The 16,517-nt window shown below is 45.2% G+C and overlaps 1 protein-coding gene across 8 annotated transcripts in view; it reads right to left on the bottom strand.

Annotated features, from left to right (window-relative positions):
• Positions 1-16,517, bottom strand: part of adgrb1a (adhesion G protein-coupled receptor B1a) — a 104,514-nt gene that overhangs the window by 20,198 nt on the left and 67,799 nt on the right. For all 8 annotated transcript variants that reach the window (XM_037452948.2, XM_037452943.2, XM_037452941.2 and 5 more), the window contains 4 exons: positions 15,770-15,872; positions 15,634-15,677; positions 8,854-8,980; positions 490-593 (listed from right to left, as the gene is read on the bottom strand). In XM_037452948.2, coding sequence (XP_037308845.2) covers positions 490-593; positions 8,854-8,980; positions 15,634-15,677; positions 15,770-15,872 — 378 coding nt within the window. The remainder of the gene's footprint in view (positions 1-489; positions 594-8,853; positions 8,981-15,633; positions 15,678-15,769; positions 15,873-16,517) is intronic.

Raw genomic sequence — 16,517 nt, forward strand, 5'->3', positions numbered from 1 at the left:
AGAGAGGCCTCAGCAGTCAAACAGTACTGAACGTGTCTCCATATCAAGAGATGGTCGTGTGGAACCAGTTAACTTCTTTAACCATCGCATTGGACTGCTGGTTGGCGACTAAAACAGCAGCATGCTCTGGATTGGACTTTTCCATTTCACACACAGGAAAAAGTTGCACATGAAAGGACGCTTGAAGGCTGCTTTATATGCCCTATGTAGAGATTAGAGGTCTTCTGAAACCATCTTGTCCTCCCAGATACCAAGTACAGACCCGATACATGATATTCAATAACAATGTTGGCATTAGCAGTGCTAAGGATCTATTACATAAGATACTTGACCCCCCTCATATAACTCCATGCACCCTCTTTCAGCGCTAGCTGTTAGCTGTGTAATTTAGCCAAGCAGGGTTGTGCATCTTGAATACAGATGCCTTGTTCACAGTCAAACAAATGGCTGTGTAATCCGGATTCCGACATCTCCAACACCACTCCTCACCTCCAGACAGACACGTAGATGATGATGAGCAGCAACAAGGTAAGCGACGACACTCCGCAGCCCACGATCAGCGTCACGGATGGCAGCTGTGTCTTATCCATGTTCTGGAAAACAAAAGGAGGAGAATAACAGACCGACTAAACGGCTGCTCTCTGCATCCTCATCCAACTCACGAGCGATGGGGGCGCTGAGAGCATCGCGAGGAGGGAGCTTGGCCGAGTGCTGCTGAACCGTGTGTACAGACTTTGACAGGAGCTGTCAGCGGATGAACACAAAGGCCCACTCCTTTTGTGAGGGCTCACCTCCTAACTAGGTCACTCGCGGTTCAAATGCTGCGGACTGAATTCGCCTTCCCGTCACTTCAGAGGCCAACGTAGCTCGAGCTGCAGGGACATCTTTGAGGGGAAATACACTGCTGCTAATGTGCAGCAGTCATCCTGGTCCCAGTACAGGGCAATATAACAAAACAAATCAACAAAGGCACTTTGTTCACTTCCGGAATGGTTACCCACAGATTAAAAAGACTAGTACTGCAATCTGTGATATCATAACGTGAACTAGATGAATGGAAGCAGAGGTTTTGGATGTGAAGGTGACTAGTAGACACCAGCTGATCCAGCTCCAGGGTGTCCAGCATCCTCACTATTCTCAATCAGAAGGCGCACACACACACACACACACACACACACATGCACACGGAGCGTTCAGGACAAAATGTTGAACTGGTTGAACCTCAAAGGTCTCTAGTGGAACCCTCTGATTGGATGCTGAAGCTGGGGAGGAGGGTTTGGAGGTGGCTGACATGACTTCAGCCATCAAGATGGATTGACTGATTAATACGCAACACGGACGCCTCGTTCTGCTAATTCCTCATGTTTTGTGATACAAGGCAAAGCACACATCTACAAAGATACTTTTACTGCTATCTTTTCTTGCTTACTTTTTTACCTTTTTGTAGTAATGGCATTGCTAAATGAATGAAGTATAGATACTAAGTATATTTTATGAAGTAATACTGTAGAAGTACAAGCATGTAGAAAAGTGTTATTCCTGATGGAGCAGCTATCCACGTAACACAGGTGTCCTTAAAGACTAACTGCTATAAAAACCAGGGGTTTCACGGCTGTTGCATTGCAGCAAAGACGGCCCGGCCTGCTGATGCAGGTTACATTACAGCAGGGTAAAGCGCACACAACATGCTGTGAGAAAGTTCATGCCGCGTGGCTCTGCCGACAACAACGCGGCCAGGAAGCGCTGTTTGATCATTCAACGTGAAAGACTGGTGTGTGGCTGGAGCGGAGGTGGCCGCCCAGATGGCTGTATGCGTGGCGCGTGGTCGTAGAGGTCATAGAGGTCGCAGGGTGACGCCACGTGCCACAGGAACACCACAATGACATGAATAAGATGAGCAGTGATGCACGTACACACATGTACACACACACACCGTGCACATGCAGGTATGGGGTTCTACACCATGAGAGGAATCTCCAGCCTCGGTTAAAGAGCAAGGTGACATCAAGGTGATTAATGACTAAAACCACATACACACACATTCCATAGGGCTGATATTAACTATCCTTTAGACTGACAGCTAAATACCCTCCACACTACAGCAGACATTGGTTGCTGCAGGCTGTGTGTTTATTCCCATGCTGCTTGTGATATTTCAGTTGATCTCTAAAAATAGGCACAAGGATCAAGATAATGCTTCCTGATGATGACCATTAAAAGTTGTAGTTGAATCTCTTTACACTTCCCTTCATGCCAAAATGGAGAAAACAAACCACAACAACGAATTTAAAATCCATTAAGAAAACAATAGAGAGCAAATAAGAATGTGAACCGGGCCAAAAGGGTGTGGTACCCATCACCTTAAAGCGTTTCTATAGCAACAACAGCCCTGCATCCTGCCGACATCTTACTTTTTGTAAATAAAACAATGAGTCAAATGAAAACACTTTCTTTTCATTCATTCCGTCCTTAGCCCCGCCCCTTACTCCTACTCTCTTTACAGATGAAACTCCCATGGTTGTGATCACTAGCACCTTTGTATTCGGTTAAATATCTTAAAATCGTAGCTTTAACACAGTTCATGTTTGCTTTTTGGTTTGATCAAAAATGGAGACGAATCTGGAGTGAAAATGGTAATTGTGTCTGGTAACATTTATGTGTATAGTCTTTGTTTACAGCTTGCAAATGAAAAGACCAAAGCGTTTTATTCGTATCACTTCTGTGTGCAGTTGACACGTGTCATTTGTACCAGTCATGGCTCTCCTTAGTTTCACAAATTGTGTGCTAGCGGCTGCTAAAAGCTGTGATGTGTGGCGTTGTGGGCAGGTGGAAAGATGGAAAGAAGGTGAGGCGGCCTAATGAAATCATGAAGCATCGTGGTTGGTGGTTGGGTTGGAGAGTGGGAGAGCATGAAGGGACCAGGGCATGAGGGGGTCTCACACCCCCCCCCCCCCCCCCTCCCCCTGCCCTTCCAGCAGAAGATAATTAGCTGAGTTTATAGCCTGTCTTGTCTCCAGGTTTGATGTGTGTGCCGGGGCCAAGTTAATTAAATCCCTCTGATTAATCTGCACTGCAGTGAGTTCCTTCTCCAGAAGCAAAGCAGGGGAGGAGAAGATTACGAGTGCAGCGGAGTGCAAAGACGTCTGCAGAGACACACAAACTTTACCCTCCCACTCAGCCAATGACAGCGCTCTGCTGGACGCCTCACACAGCGTCCAAACCACAGCGCCCGACTGCATTACTCTACACCAGCAGGCCCAGAGGCCCCCGCTAGGACCTCCTTCAGGACCTCCATCCACCACGTGGAAATGTCCGGCTAGTGGCCACACACAGGAAACACACATGGATAGGCCGGGTGATGAAACTACTGATCGACCTATAAACACTTTACAGCCGCATGCGCATCGGGGCATGTAGCGACAGAAATGACATGAGATAAATACACATTTTGATTGTTTAATGGAGGAAGAAGGTGGAGACCTCCTCCTCACCTTAAATGACTTCTGTTGGGATCTGGTGCTAAATAGAAAATAAAATGAGACTGAATGAACCTGGCCTTCTAGAGGGAGGGGGAGCCCCCCTGATATCTAATATAATGGTTAGGAAAACGTTATTCATGCATCTTATTAAGTGGGCCAGGTTGGAAATCTAATCTGCTTTTTAAAGTGAAGCTAATTACGTTAGAAAATACTGCCTCTATATTGTGAGCTGAGGCATAATTAGTCATTAAGTGGGCAGACATCGAAACATCCTTCATGTTCACCTTGGTGTGACTGGCAGCAGGGTCTGCCCTGGACAGGTGGCCAGACCCCCACAGGGCACATCCTGCACGTGGAGGCAGGGGCCGCTCCCACGCACACCTACGGCCCCCCAGGGTCTGACCCCTCTCCTCAGCGCATCGCTGTGGACTGCTGGGGGAGCCCACGCTGTCCCGGGGAACATGCAAACCCACACAGAAAGCCTCCAAGCTGACATGACACCTGGGGCCCTCTTGCTGTGCGTCGACAGAAAGGGGGGGGGGGGGGGGTGGCACTGTGCAGTAGCTTGGTTTAACAAGCTAACAGACTTGAAACAGAATACTCCATGTTGAGAGCAGACTAGTTTCTACAAACATTTCCCATAATGCCATTCATGATGATTAACGTATTGGGTATGGAGCTCCAGTCAGGACATTGTCCTCCACAACTTTGTTCACCCCTCGACCGGCAAACCGAGCGGAGATCTGCCTCCATGAATTAAGAGGCTATCCGCGCATCCTTATAGTCCACCAATGACCGGTTGTATCAGTGGTCAAATTTACAAATTTCTTCCAACAAAAACTCATTCAAATCTTTGTTTTAATAATGGTGGTATTATGCTATGAAACCGGAAATGTGAGACTCCTGAAAGGATGTAGTCAGCAGAACAATCACAGCCTTGCGGGCTGCGTGAGGCTTGCGTAGCTTTTGACGCAAGTCTACTAAAATTGGTCGACACACGCAGACATGCAAGAGGGGGTGAAAAGACGCGCAAGGGGCTCTTGCAGAACCATAAACTAGGCTCAAACGCTATCTTCTTTATTTCACAGTAAGAGACTGGTAATGCTCAGACTGTTAACCAACAGCAGCTTGCACGGACTCCAGGAAGCAATACTACTGCATCTAACCCTGAAACCGCAAAGTGTCTTTTTCAGGATGAACAAAGCAGGCATCAGAACCATTGAGCTTCACATGCTGTTGGGTGGATTACGTTTCATTCGGTCCATTGAATCTGTATTGTAGATCTACTAGTTTCCGAGAGGAAACATGGATGAATTGATCCTGGAATCTGAGTATGATGACCCTTCTTTGGCCAGTTGGCCTTTAAAGCGCGTGCAGGCCTGTTTTCTCAGGGTGGGCTAATTGGCCCGGGGGCTTGTCCCTGCGTCCGTCCTGACGACACGCTACAACGGGAGAAAAAGGCTGACAGCATCCACGATGATACAAGCGCGTCCATTCATCCTCTTCCCATGCAACACACACAAACACACACATATCTAGCGGTTGCAGTAAGTTGGGCTCAGGTTTTGGGGGCTCTGCCTTTGACTGCAGTGCATTATTCCCTTCTGAAAGCCTGCAGCGTGGTTGGACTGAGCAAGATGGGCGCTAGGGGAGGCAGCCAGAGAGTGAATGAAGTACTAAGCACAGGGGAAGAGCTCACATGCATGCAGCCACTGGGAGTGAGAAATGGAGTGGTGAAATGACTGAAGGCGTAAAGATTAGAAGAGAGGAGGGTGGGGGGAGGAGAGGAGAAACAGAGGTTGGGGTATTTATCATGCGGGGGCTGTAGGAGTCTCGGTGCAGACGGAGCGGCTGGGCCATTTAGAAGCTACTACGTGTTGCAGTTGGAATAATTAGCTTGGAGTCCGAGGCGTTCTCACTAAATAACGGAACTTGTGGAAAAAGGCGACAGCCAAAGGGGGAGGGTGAAGAGCTTCCTCTCAGGGGCGTAGAGAAGCCTCCAGGCTGCCTCCTGTGACGCCCCACTACCCACTGATAACTATTCACTGTATTCATATTTCACTGATGTAGCTGGGTTAGAACAGGAGAAGAAGAATGAGATGATGAGTCTGTTGCCATGCCTCTAGGAAGCTAAATGCTAACACCAGTATGGCAGCATGATCAAAATGACTGGTTGCTCGGACATTGTGGACGTCAAAATACCAATGGTTTGTGGAGCGTCTAGGATTAAAGTATGGCTGCAACAACGAATCGATGAAATCGATTAGAATCGATTATTAAAAGCGTTGGCAACGAATTTCATTATCGATTCGTTGTGTCGCGCGACTATTATGTTTGAGTATTAAAAGAAAGTTGCGCGCGCCGCGCAGAGCTGAGAAAAAAAAAGTTGAGCGCTCGCGCAGCAGAACATCGGAGAGACCCGTACTACTGTTCTGAAACATGCGGAGGAAGAGAAGCCAATGCGATCTGAAATGGGGGGTGCGGGTCCTAGCGGGCAACGGGGGGGGGGTGCTGCGGTTTTCTTTGCAGCGCCAGTAGTTTTACGTTCTAATCGCCGCGCTCGACTTCAAGGTGTAACCTTTATTATTCTTCGGTCTGAAACAGCGCGCCCAGTGACGGGTGGTGCAGCAATATTGTTGTCCGGGTGGAAATCAGGAGAAAGGTCGGTCCGGGATATTTTCGGGAGGGGCTTTGAAATTCGGGAGGGTTGACATGTCTGATTGTAAGATATGCAAAAGCGACATGGCCTGGCACGGGAGCACCACGGCAATGATTCATGATTTTGTGCCTAATATATTTAATTTGGCGGCTGTAAAGTATACATCATGCGATGTGTGTATGTTTTTTGTGTTAGTCTATTTTATTTGCTTACTTAGGGATGTTCAAGGAGCAATCTGTTAGTGCAAAACATATTTAGAAAGTGCACAGTCAGTTCTATTTTTCAATAAAGGGTTGGAAATTAATGTTTTTACATTTTTTTATTTTTTTATCCGATTCATCGATTAATCGAACAAATAATCGACAGATGAATCGATTATTAAAATAATCGTTAGTTGCAGCTCTAGATTAAAGCCTACAAGTCAGCATTTTAAAGCCCGATTTCTGGCGCAACAGGTTGGAGCTAAGAACCAACAGAATGAACGAGGCTTTTTTAGATGACCATAAGAGATCAACTTTCATGAAGTAAAAACACAAGCTATGCAATGGTAGCTATTTCTCCATCCCAAAGTAGACACGTCGCAGAACTGGTTTCCCATTTACAACCCATGTGCCAACCGTCATGGCAAGTCATGTTATGCCAATCCATATTGATATTCAGATACGAATGTGTAAATTCAAGACGACCCTAACTTTCTTGAGAATCTCATGATTTGATGATGAAAATGTCCTTGGAATCCGAAAGGTCCACCAGAATATAATTCTAAAATGATTCGATGTCGAGGGGGTGCATTCATTTTGCCGTGAAGTTACTATTACTACTCTTGACTTAAACAGAACAATCAAAATGTAATACTAATGGTTTTAGATGACCAGCACGAGTAAACACAACCATCAATCGGGAGATTATTTTCTATACAGCTTTTTCTAACGGTTGCAATGGTTGCCACCGCAGTGAACACTAGGTTCAATTGATGAATTTAAAGTCCTTCCCCTCAGACTCCACCTGGTTTTACACCTGGGCCTCCGCCTGCGACCAGCCCTCAGGGGACGGACCCAGGACCAGCTTCTCTGCCACCCTGGACCTGCAGTGGCGAGCTCTGCTCGCTGTTCCGCTAAGAGCCAGCCGCAGGGAGGCACGAAAGTCCCACAACTGCTCTAAAATACACAACCCCAACCCTCATAGTCGGACATTACACATCCTACATTACACATGTCTGACAATGACTGACCGCCAAACGTTAAAACACTAACACATATACATTAATAACAAGCAAGTAATCAGCTGTACCAATTCTAAGCAATCTCATGACTTTGGAGTGTGCATGGAGCAGAAACAAAACACGCTTAGTCTAGCGAAGCATAAAGACTGGAGGCAGGAAAAAAAACGCTAGCCAACTATTTTTAAGGTAAAAAACACATGGGGGGGATGCTGTATTGTGGAACTATAGTATATTGGCCAAAAACAGCAGGGCACAGTGTGCATCTTCAGATCTGTAGTACCATTAGTAAATGGCTATGCTCGATGGAGATGCTGCCCACAAAGACAGACGGATAAACGTTTTGGTTAAAAACTAGTTCTAGCAATTGACTTCCCAAGAAAACCACAAATTAACATGGTTATATTTCCATTTGTGTGCTTATTTTTACACAAAAACTGAACCTCCTGCTTCCAGTCTTTACGCTATGCTATCTTAGCCGGTACTTTACAAAATGCTACACTATTCCTTTAAATTTTCACTGACTTCTCGGTCGACCAATTCATCGATGAACCAATAACTTTATCTCAAAGAGCACACAGTGCAAATGGAACACACTAGGGTGGCCTCAACCCTTCGTCTGCACCTACAAGCTGTCTGGTCCCCCCTACCCCCTGTGTCTTTAAGAAAGCCTTGGTGCCACGGCTGTTACCAGGGCAACTGGTGAACAAACTGCTTCCAAGGCAATTTCAAGTCTAATAATAACTAATCGCACTGAATGAAAATCCCCCACAAAGACACTCCCCTTTACCCAAAGGAACCGGGGCAGGTTTGGGTCAACGGGACACTGCTGTGGTATGTTTCATTCTCTCTCTCTCTCTCTCTCTCTCTCTCTCTCTCTCTCTCTCTCTCTCTCTCTCTCTCTCTCTCGCACAGCTGCAGCCATTCTGTAGCCGACGTTAGTAACCATTTTCAAATGGGCTTTTTTTGTGCAGATTACCGGGTCGTCATGCAGCACCTTCTTCATTGAGGCCTGGTAACCATGGAGACATCGTTGACAAATAACATGTAAAAATATGCTGTGATGGAATAGCAACAATGTGGGGAGGAAAGGGGGGGGGGGGGCATGCAGCTATAACATGATGTTAAATCCCACCTGCCACATTGAGTGCATCTGACAGTGAAGAGCACCATCTTAGTACACACACACACAGCACAGAGCTGTGTGCATGTCCTCAAACATCTCCTTCTAGGTGCAATCCCCCCCACACGCAGACACACAAAGGAAACCTCACCCTTGGCAGGGCTATCACAACCCAACGTTAATAACCTTGCAGCATGGCTTCAGCGTGGAGACGCGGAGGGGGGAGGAGGGGAGGGGGGTCTGTTGATATGTCATGACAATGACGCCCTTTGGAGCGAGAAAAACAGCCAAAAAAAAGCTGATGCATTCACATATAAACCCGGCCGTACAAACAAAGGCAGATTTAGGACGTGAAGGGAGGTCTCCGACTTACCATCTCTGGGTTGAGCCGTGCTAAGATGGCGAAGGTGGACAGTCTGTCACACACGCATTTGGTTCGAAATGAGTCGACGAGCACGGCTTTGCAGCCCCTGGCAGACCAGGATCCCAGCAGAGAGGAGCTGCACGGGAGAAACACACGCACGCACACACACACACACACACACGCGCACACACGGGGAGAGAGGCGATGCGGTGAATAACGAGACAGTCCCGGAATAACGGAATCAAAGACAGCAGTTCAAATCCCACCGCGTTGCATTTGCGGCTATTTAATCCACTTTACATGAGCGCCGGTAGCGGGCGGAGGCGCAGCGCGCGAGCTGAAGGCGGGAGGAGGAGGCTGCGAGGCGGCGTGCTGCACGTGTCCGAGCGGACACACGGCCGACCGCGCGACGTTCTTATTAGCTCATCATTAGTAGGACTATCAGGGGTTTAGGACGTCTGGGTAGTGCGCCAGTAGGCTACCAAAAATTTAAAATAATTAAATATATATATAAATATATATGACTTTTAATAATAACAATGTTTGCACACTATTTTTACAAAAATGAGCAGTGAACTACAGGTTGTGCTAACGAAATGTATTTGCATTGATTATGAAAGCAGGTAACAAAGACTGAGCCTGAAAACTGACAAATTCACCCCATTAGCTGTTTCCATGGAAACAACAAATTACACCTGCTGGCAACTGACAATAGATCATATCGCAGAAACAACTTGAAGGCAGGTGTAATTAATAAAATGAATGGTTACCCTTTTTGGGCTGTAGCCCTATACGGTTCCATGCATGCTGGTTCCCTGACATACTGAGGCACTCAAATGCCCCCATGTTATCCATTACACATGTTTCCTTTCCTAATATGACAAGCAATTAAATACAACAATTTATTCATTATGTGCTCAGGGTGTTTGGGTGGATTGGTGCTTTAGAAACCGCAAATTGATGGAAAATGTTTAATGACTGAAATTCCTTTGTTTGAGCCACCCATCCACGTGGAAATATAAGGAACATATTGATGAAGTTTTGTGATATTGGGGACAGGAGTCTGGCTCCTGCTGTTCATCTGATAACTGCAAGCTAACAACCACCAACACAAGATTAAGATGAAGATGGAGTGTCCAGTTCTGATTGGATTTTGTCTTCTTCAGTGGCATGGTAAATGCAAAGCTTTGATTGGCATGTTAAAGCTATACACTTTATTTGGTTTTCCGTTCACCTGGTTGTTAGATTTTCTCTGGCTTCCAAACTGCAAATGTACATTTGGAATATCTCTAGTACGGGATTGTGTTATAGGAAAATTGTGAATATATGTTGATCCATTCTTATATATACAACATACAGTGGGTTGAATGCAACATTTTTCTTTCAGCACCCAATCAGGTAAAAATATAGAAAGTCAATGGTGTTGATTCAACAACAAAACGACACCATTGACTTTCCATTGTTTTGTTACTGAATCAAAGCGGTTTCACACGCTGTTTCTGCAGGGTTTGCTAATTTGACACCTTTCACACTTAGGCAGGAAACACAGACTGGCCTCACGCCGCTTCATCGCACACAGAAATTAAGCAAACATGTCAAATTGATGAAAAGGCCGTTGAATGAATTGTAACGACGGCGACAGATTTATATAATCCACTGGCAGATCAACATCTACATATTGACAAATGAAATAATGAAGATAGCATCAGGTGGAGTAGTTCTGTGCTGGAGTCTGACTTCTATTTCATCCCCAATTTATTGCACCTGGCTTCATTGGAATGTGTCCTATACTGCAGAACTCTAGGGAAGTATGCTTTAATTATATTGTATCGTATCATCATATGATAGATGACGAACTGTCAAACAGTGGCTTGCTGGTCCCATGACTTCATAGGCACCGTCCGCAGCCTGTGTTTGGTAGCGTGTGTGGGGGTGGGGGTGTGACAGACTTGGACCCGGGAGGTGACTCAGTGCTGACATTAGCACATCACCTCTAACAGAAATCCAATATATTAGGACTCGGTGCAGTTTGTGTGTGCGGCTGACGTGATTAGGCCTCTGTGTGAGCCTCACAGGGGCCGCGGACAGTCTCGCCCCACAGTCTAATTGGATAATTACGGTGCCGGTCCAGCAGCCCCGCATGGAAGAATGTCCTCTGCCAAGAACAAGCCACATGGATGAAAAGCAGTCTGCCAGCTCAGAGGGAATAATAAGGAGCTTGTATGAAAAAAGGCGTGACGAGGAGGAGCCCTGCGTGATGTTTTGGTTATAATAACATGTTTAGGGATTATTTTAAAACCCCAACAGCAAACATCTAATCATTGATATCTCAGCATGAACTTGCTGTATTGATTGGCAAGTTAATGAGCACCCGGACCATGACTCTTAATATTTCATGAAATGGTATATAGTTCTGCATGGAATATTTCTTTTGCGGCCAATGCAAACATTTTCCTTTTCCAGACTTTCTTAACTTCAAAACTAAAACGATAAACTAAAGATTTGAGATGAATCAGTTATTTACTGATGTATTTGGATAATGTGGAACAAAACACACCAAAAGACAAACACCAAAAATGCAGACTCATTAGATTTGGGACTTGTTCCTTCAGCACTCTATGTAACCATCCATTGATCGGGGTTATCTCGGCTTGAGCTCGGGAAACTACACATCTCCAACAGACACCTTGCATTATTAGGACATGCCACTTTGCATTGTGGGAGTTGTAGGATTGAAGGTTTTTGAAACTTGGCCCATAAACCAGGGACTCAAATTCAGTGTTTCCACCTCTGCTGCTTCCATTTGAACTGTATACATTTTTACTTCCTCTTGAAAGCCCCCCAACGTTATGTTACCAGAATGTTTAAGTGGCCCTGTAGATATCATGTTTACATTTCAACACGAAAAAATATATGCTTATAATCATTACTGTATTAAAACTAACCAATAGGACACCAGAGAGAAATCAAGAACGTCATGGGTCGAGTTCTTTTTAAATCTAAAGCTTAAAATTCCCCAAAACAAGGGTAACGCCGTGGTATACTGTAGACGAGGATTACACCACGAGATTACAACTGCGACCAAATACTGGGTGGATCCGTCCGTGGCCTGAACCCAGTCAGGTGACAGCGTTGGCTGCCATACGAGCTGCAACACTAAGAATGCTTTGAATATAAATACAGAGGTTTGTGTGCAGCCACTATAATATTCATGAGTGGTAAACAAACATGCCCCCTGCCCACTGAACTCCACGTCCTCCTCTGTAATTGTATTACAACAATTGATGAAAATTCAAGTCCACAGTCGTCCGCAACGACGTATTTGATGAATTGCGGCAGTTCACCAACATCAGCACGGACTCTGTGAATTAAGTGAGACAGCAAGATTGATTTGCATGATGAGAAGGGAGGCTGGTTAGTGAACACTGTCTGGCCTCTCTCTGCTTTGCTGGCCTGTGGTGTGGCTTGTTTTTAGTCCTAAATAGAACCACTCAGATGTGGAGTATCATTTTGTAAAGTAGCTGGCTATGCTATATTGCTATAGTACAACATTGTTCTGGTGTCGTGGTAAAACCTCCTAATAAAGCATTGATATGGTGCAGTACATAACCATTTCTGTATCTGTACGCTAAGCTAGATGAGTGGTGATCCAACATTCTCATGAATGACTGCATTTCTTGTACCTACGCGGCCCCGTTTGATCTCTGAGTGTTTCATAGTTTAATAAGCTGGGCGACTCACTGTTGGGTATTCGTGTACTTATAGTGCGTCAGGTAAGACTTCCACTAACTGAGCCGAAGTAATAATGTTGGTGAGAGTGACAAAGACAGACCGACACTGCAGATGTTCTCCTTATTGATTTCAGGAGATTGAAGTGTGGACAAGTGGAGGCCCTGCCTGCCTCTCAGCTCCTATCAGCATGACAAGGACGCCTCCACAGACTCCAATTTCTCTCCCTAATATTAGGTCATTAATCATAGCTGCTGTCCGTGATGGATTTTAATTTTGCGTTAAACAGTCCCCCCCCGGCAGATAACCCAGCCCCTCACCCCCGGAGATTACATTCTCTGTCCTTGCTACGTTTGTCATTGTCTCTCCTGCTGTGTTGTCTCCTGATGCTTGATGGTGGTGACATTACATAGACAAAGGAGGCAAGCTTTATTAGAGGGTCACCAGATGGTAAATACATATATCTTGATGATTAAGTTAAATCTGGTGAAAAAAACAAGTTAATGCAAGTTGTAAGGAAACTTCATAATCAGTAAGAACTATCAGGAGACTCTATTTTATTAACGTACGACCCTGTGAAGCTTTAAATGAGCATTGTCAGCACAAAATGGCTTTCACTGAAAAAAAGGGCAAAGCAGAAAGTACTGGAAGAGAGAAACTGGAAAAGGTACTGAGCAGACGAAGCAGATCAAAGTTTACCATATGAAGATATTTGAGTGTGTATTTTAGGTTAAACACTCATCTGTAAATCTGCCCGCACATGATAGCCGGCAGACACCTACCCCTTCTAACACCATTAATAATACCATTTAATTACTTTAAACATTAATCGGCTTCACTAACTTTGTTTCTCGCCTAACAAGTTTCCATAGATCGTGGTTCCATCTGTACCCTCTTCCTGCCTCCTGTTGTGGCCCTGCTGATACCTGCTACTGCAATCATCAATATTATTACTATTTTAAATATTATTGTTATTACTATTACTGTCATCATAAACCAACATTACCCTTTCCCAAAGTATTTGTGCTTTCCCACACAACAGAAGCTTCTGTGGATGGAGGTTCTATCTGATGAAGGTTCTATCTGATGGTGGTTCTACCTGAAGTGGTCCTGCTTTAGACTTCTTCTGCTACTTGCAATTATTTGTATCATTTTTGTTAGAGGAATTGAATGTATTGTACATCCTTTACATTGTGCATTCTGTACACATGACATCCAGTGTAGTCTGTCCATCCGGGAGAGGGATCCCTCCTCTGACATTCTTCATAAGGTTTCTTCCCTTTTTCCCGATGAAAGGGTTTTTCATTTATTGTGTTTTTTTTCCTGTGCCGATGTGAGGGTTTCAGGACAGAGGATGTTGCATGTGTACAGACTGTAAAGCCCTCTGAGGCAAATTTGTAATTTGCAATTTTGGGCTATACAAAATGAATTGGATTGAATGATGACTTTTACTATGATTGAGAATGGGTGTTAATATTGATTTAAAGTAAAACAAATAATATTAATCCATAATTGATTGGAAATCCAATAAAGGCCTGCTTCTTTAAACCTGTTCCCTATTGGCACGGCTTACATTCAACGCTGTCCCATATTGTGCTTTTCGTCTTCACAAGTGTGCGCCCCCCCCCCCCCCCCATCTAAACGCAAATGTCCAATCCTGCGGTGCCATACGGCGGCCGGGCGCTTGCCTCTTTCTTTCTTGTTCACTATCCCTCGCTCAGCACTCTCCATGTCACAGGCTCACACTATTTCCACCAACAGGACGCTTTGACAAGCAGCGCTGTGAGCGACACTTTTCATTTTCCACATGCTGCATGAGTTTCGTAGCAGTGACAGCGTTTCCCCACAAAAGGGCAGTCCAACGCACTCAGCTCTGAGCGATGCACAAAATAAGAAGAGAGCCCCCTGTGGAACCCTCGTTCCCTTGCTTCCCTGATGCTGTGTAGACCTGTGTTCCATTGAATGACTACAATAGAATACGAACCATGCACTGGGAAGAAGGAGAAGAACAAAGTGTCCTTCATTCCTTCATTAATCCCTGTGGGGACATCAACCTGATGTAAGAACATTTGAACCGGGCTCTTTCCTGTGTACAGATGTTGTTTTAACTCTTAAACAAACAGTTACTCCTTGTTTTGTCTTCACAGCAAACCAACCAGTAGGCTTCTGACCTCCATGTTAACAGCCAAATAAAGACAACTACAAAATCCCCAAGGAATAGAGAATTCATGTCCCTACAGGATTTGTATAGGCGTGTCCCTGCATTCATCTTCAGTAGACTGGACTATTGTATTGGTGTGTTCACTGGTCTCCTTAAAACGTCAGTCAGAACGCTGCAACTTCAGTCCTTACTAGGACCAAGAAAATGGATCCCATCACTCCAGATCTGAGGTCTTTACACGGCTTCCTGTCCAACAAGGACTTGACTTTAAAATCCCGCTGTTGTTTTATAAAGCACTAAATGGCTGCTACCTTATGAACCATCCTGACTACCCAGGTCTTCCGGATTAGGGTCTCCTTCCTGTTCCAGAGTCAGAACCAAACATGAAGCAGCAGCTTTAGTTCTTCTGCTCCAAACATCTGGAACAAAGTCCCAGAAAGCTGCAGGTCTGCTGAGACTCTCAGCGGCTTCATATGAACACTTTTCTGTTGGCTGTTGCCTTTAATTCATGATATACTACTTCATTTCTTTAACTATACTGCAACTTGTATGCATTATTTTGTTTATGCAAGTTACGTGACATATAAGTCAATATTGACTTATTATTTCACCCAGAAACGAGCCCTGGTCTCCGTGGTCAGGGCGCCGCATGTCGGACCTGATGCTCCTCCAGACTGGGGGGTCTGGTTCATGTTGATGTTGCTGCCATGTACGATATACGGTTTACAGCACAATATTCTTTGCAGGTAAAACTAAACTGGCGCTCCTAATCCTCCAGTCAGATGCCGTAATGAGCTACAGTTTAGATGAGGAAGTAAAACGTTTGCTAATGCAGTGGTTCCCAAACTTGGGGTCACAAATATAACAGATTAACAACTCAACAATTTAGAAGGTCTTACCCGTCTCTCTCATCCCAGGATAAGCAGGTCTGGTTAGTGGTGCCCTGATGCAGGGGGAGCAGAAAGAAGTCACGGCTGCATGATGACATATTAAGAGCCAAATCACTGGAATCGCTTGAAGAGGAAGGTCACTCACGTTGTACAGGTGAGAAAACTCCACTACAACCGGAGCAGAGAGGGAAGCCGGGCTGGGCTTGATGGTCACTGAGAGGACCTTGGAGTTGAGGACCGTGCTGTTCCTGAAGGGGGGGTAGAAGACCTCATTGTGTAATCTGCACACAGTTGCTAGCGTTGCCATCCCAATGGTCATGGTAACTTGATGCTATTAGCTACATGCTACATGCTATTAATAGCTCATTAGCATTTAACATTTTCTTGGCCTCATTATTCTATGAAAGCAAAATCTCCCACGACTGAGATTAGATTAGTAACGGCCCCACACCTTCACAAAATGCTAAACCACCTCCCTGGAGCAGCTTGAGGCCCCGTTCACATGTTGCCTCTGAAAACATTTAAACATTTTTATAAGTTGCTTGGAGAGCTGCGCTCCTTTTTGTAGCCGCTGTGAAGATGATGATGACGATGATGATGTTTCAGCCTTTTCCATTCAAGGACATCACAGCATATGGTAGTGAAGTCAAACTGACATGTTATAATCTATCCTCCATTCGTCTTGGTTTTTGGCCTCAGATGGTTGAGTAGAGGCCTACTACAGAACGACCACAGCTTCATGGTCATCGCGGCTCTAAGGGTTTAGTGGGTTTTTGAGACTTTAGATTTGTGGCTCATCCGCTGCAGATGAGTTTATGAGTTCCTGCAGCACCTGAAGCGGTCCGCATTGTCTTTTGGTGGTGTTCTATTTTTACATTCTCCCTGTCTGCTTA

The sequence above is a fragment of the Pungitius pungitius genome, chromosome 11 (assembly GCF_949316345.1).
Source record: "Pungitius pungitius chromosome 11, fPunPun2.1, whole genome shotgun sequence".
Classification (NCBI taxonomy): Eukaryota; Metazoa; Chordata; class Actinopteri; order Perciformes; family Gasterosteidae; genus Pungitius; species Pungitius pungitius.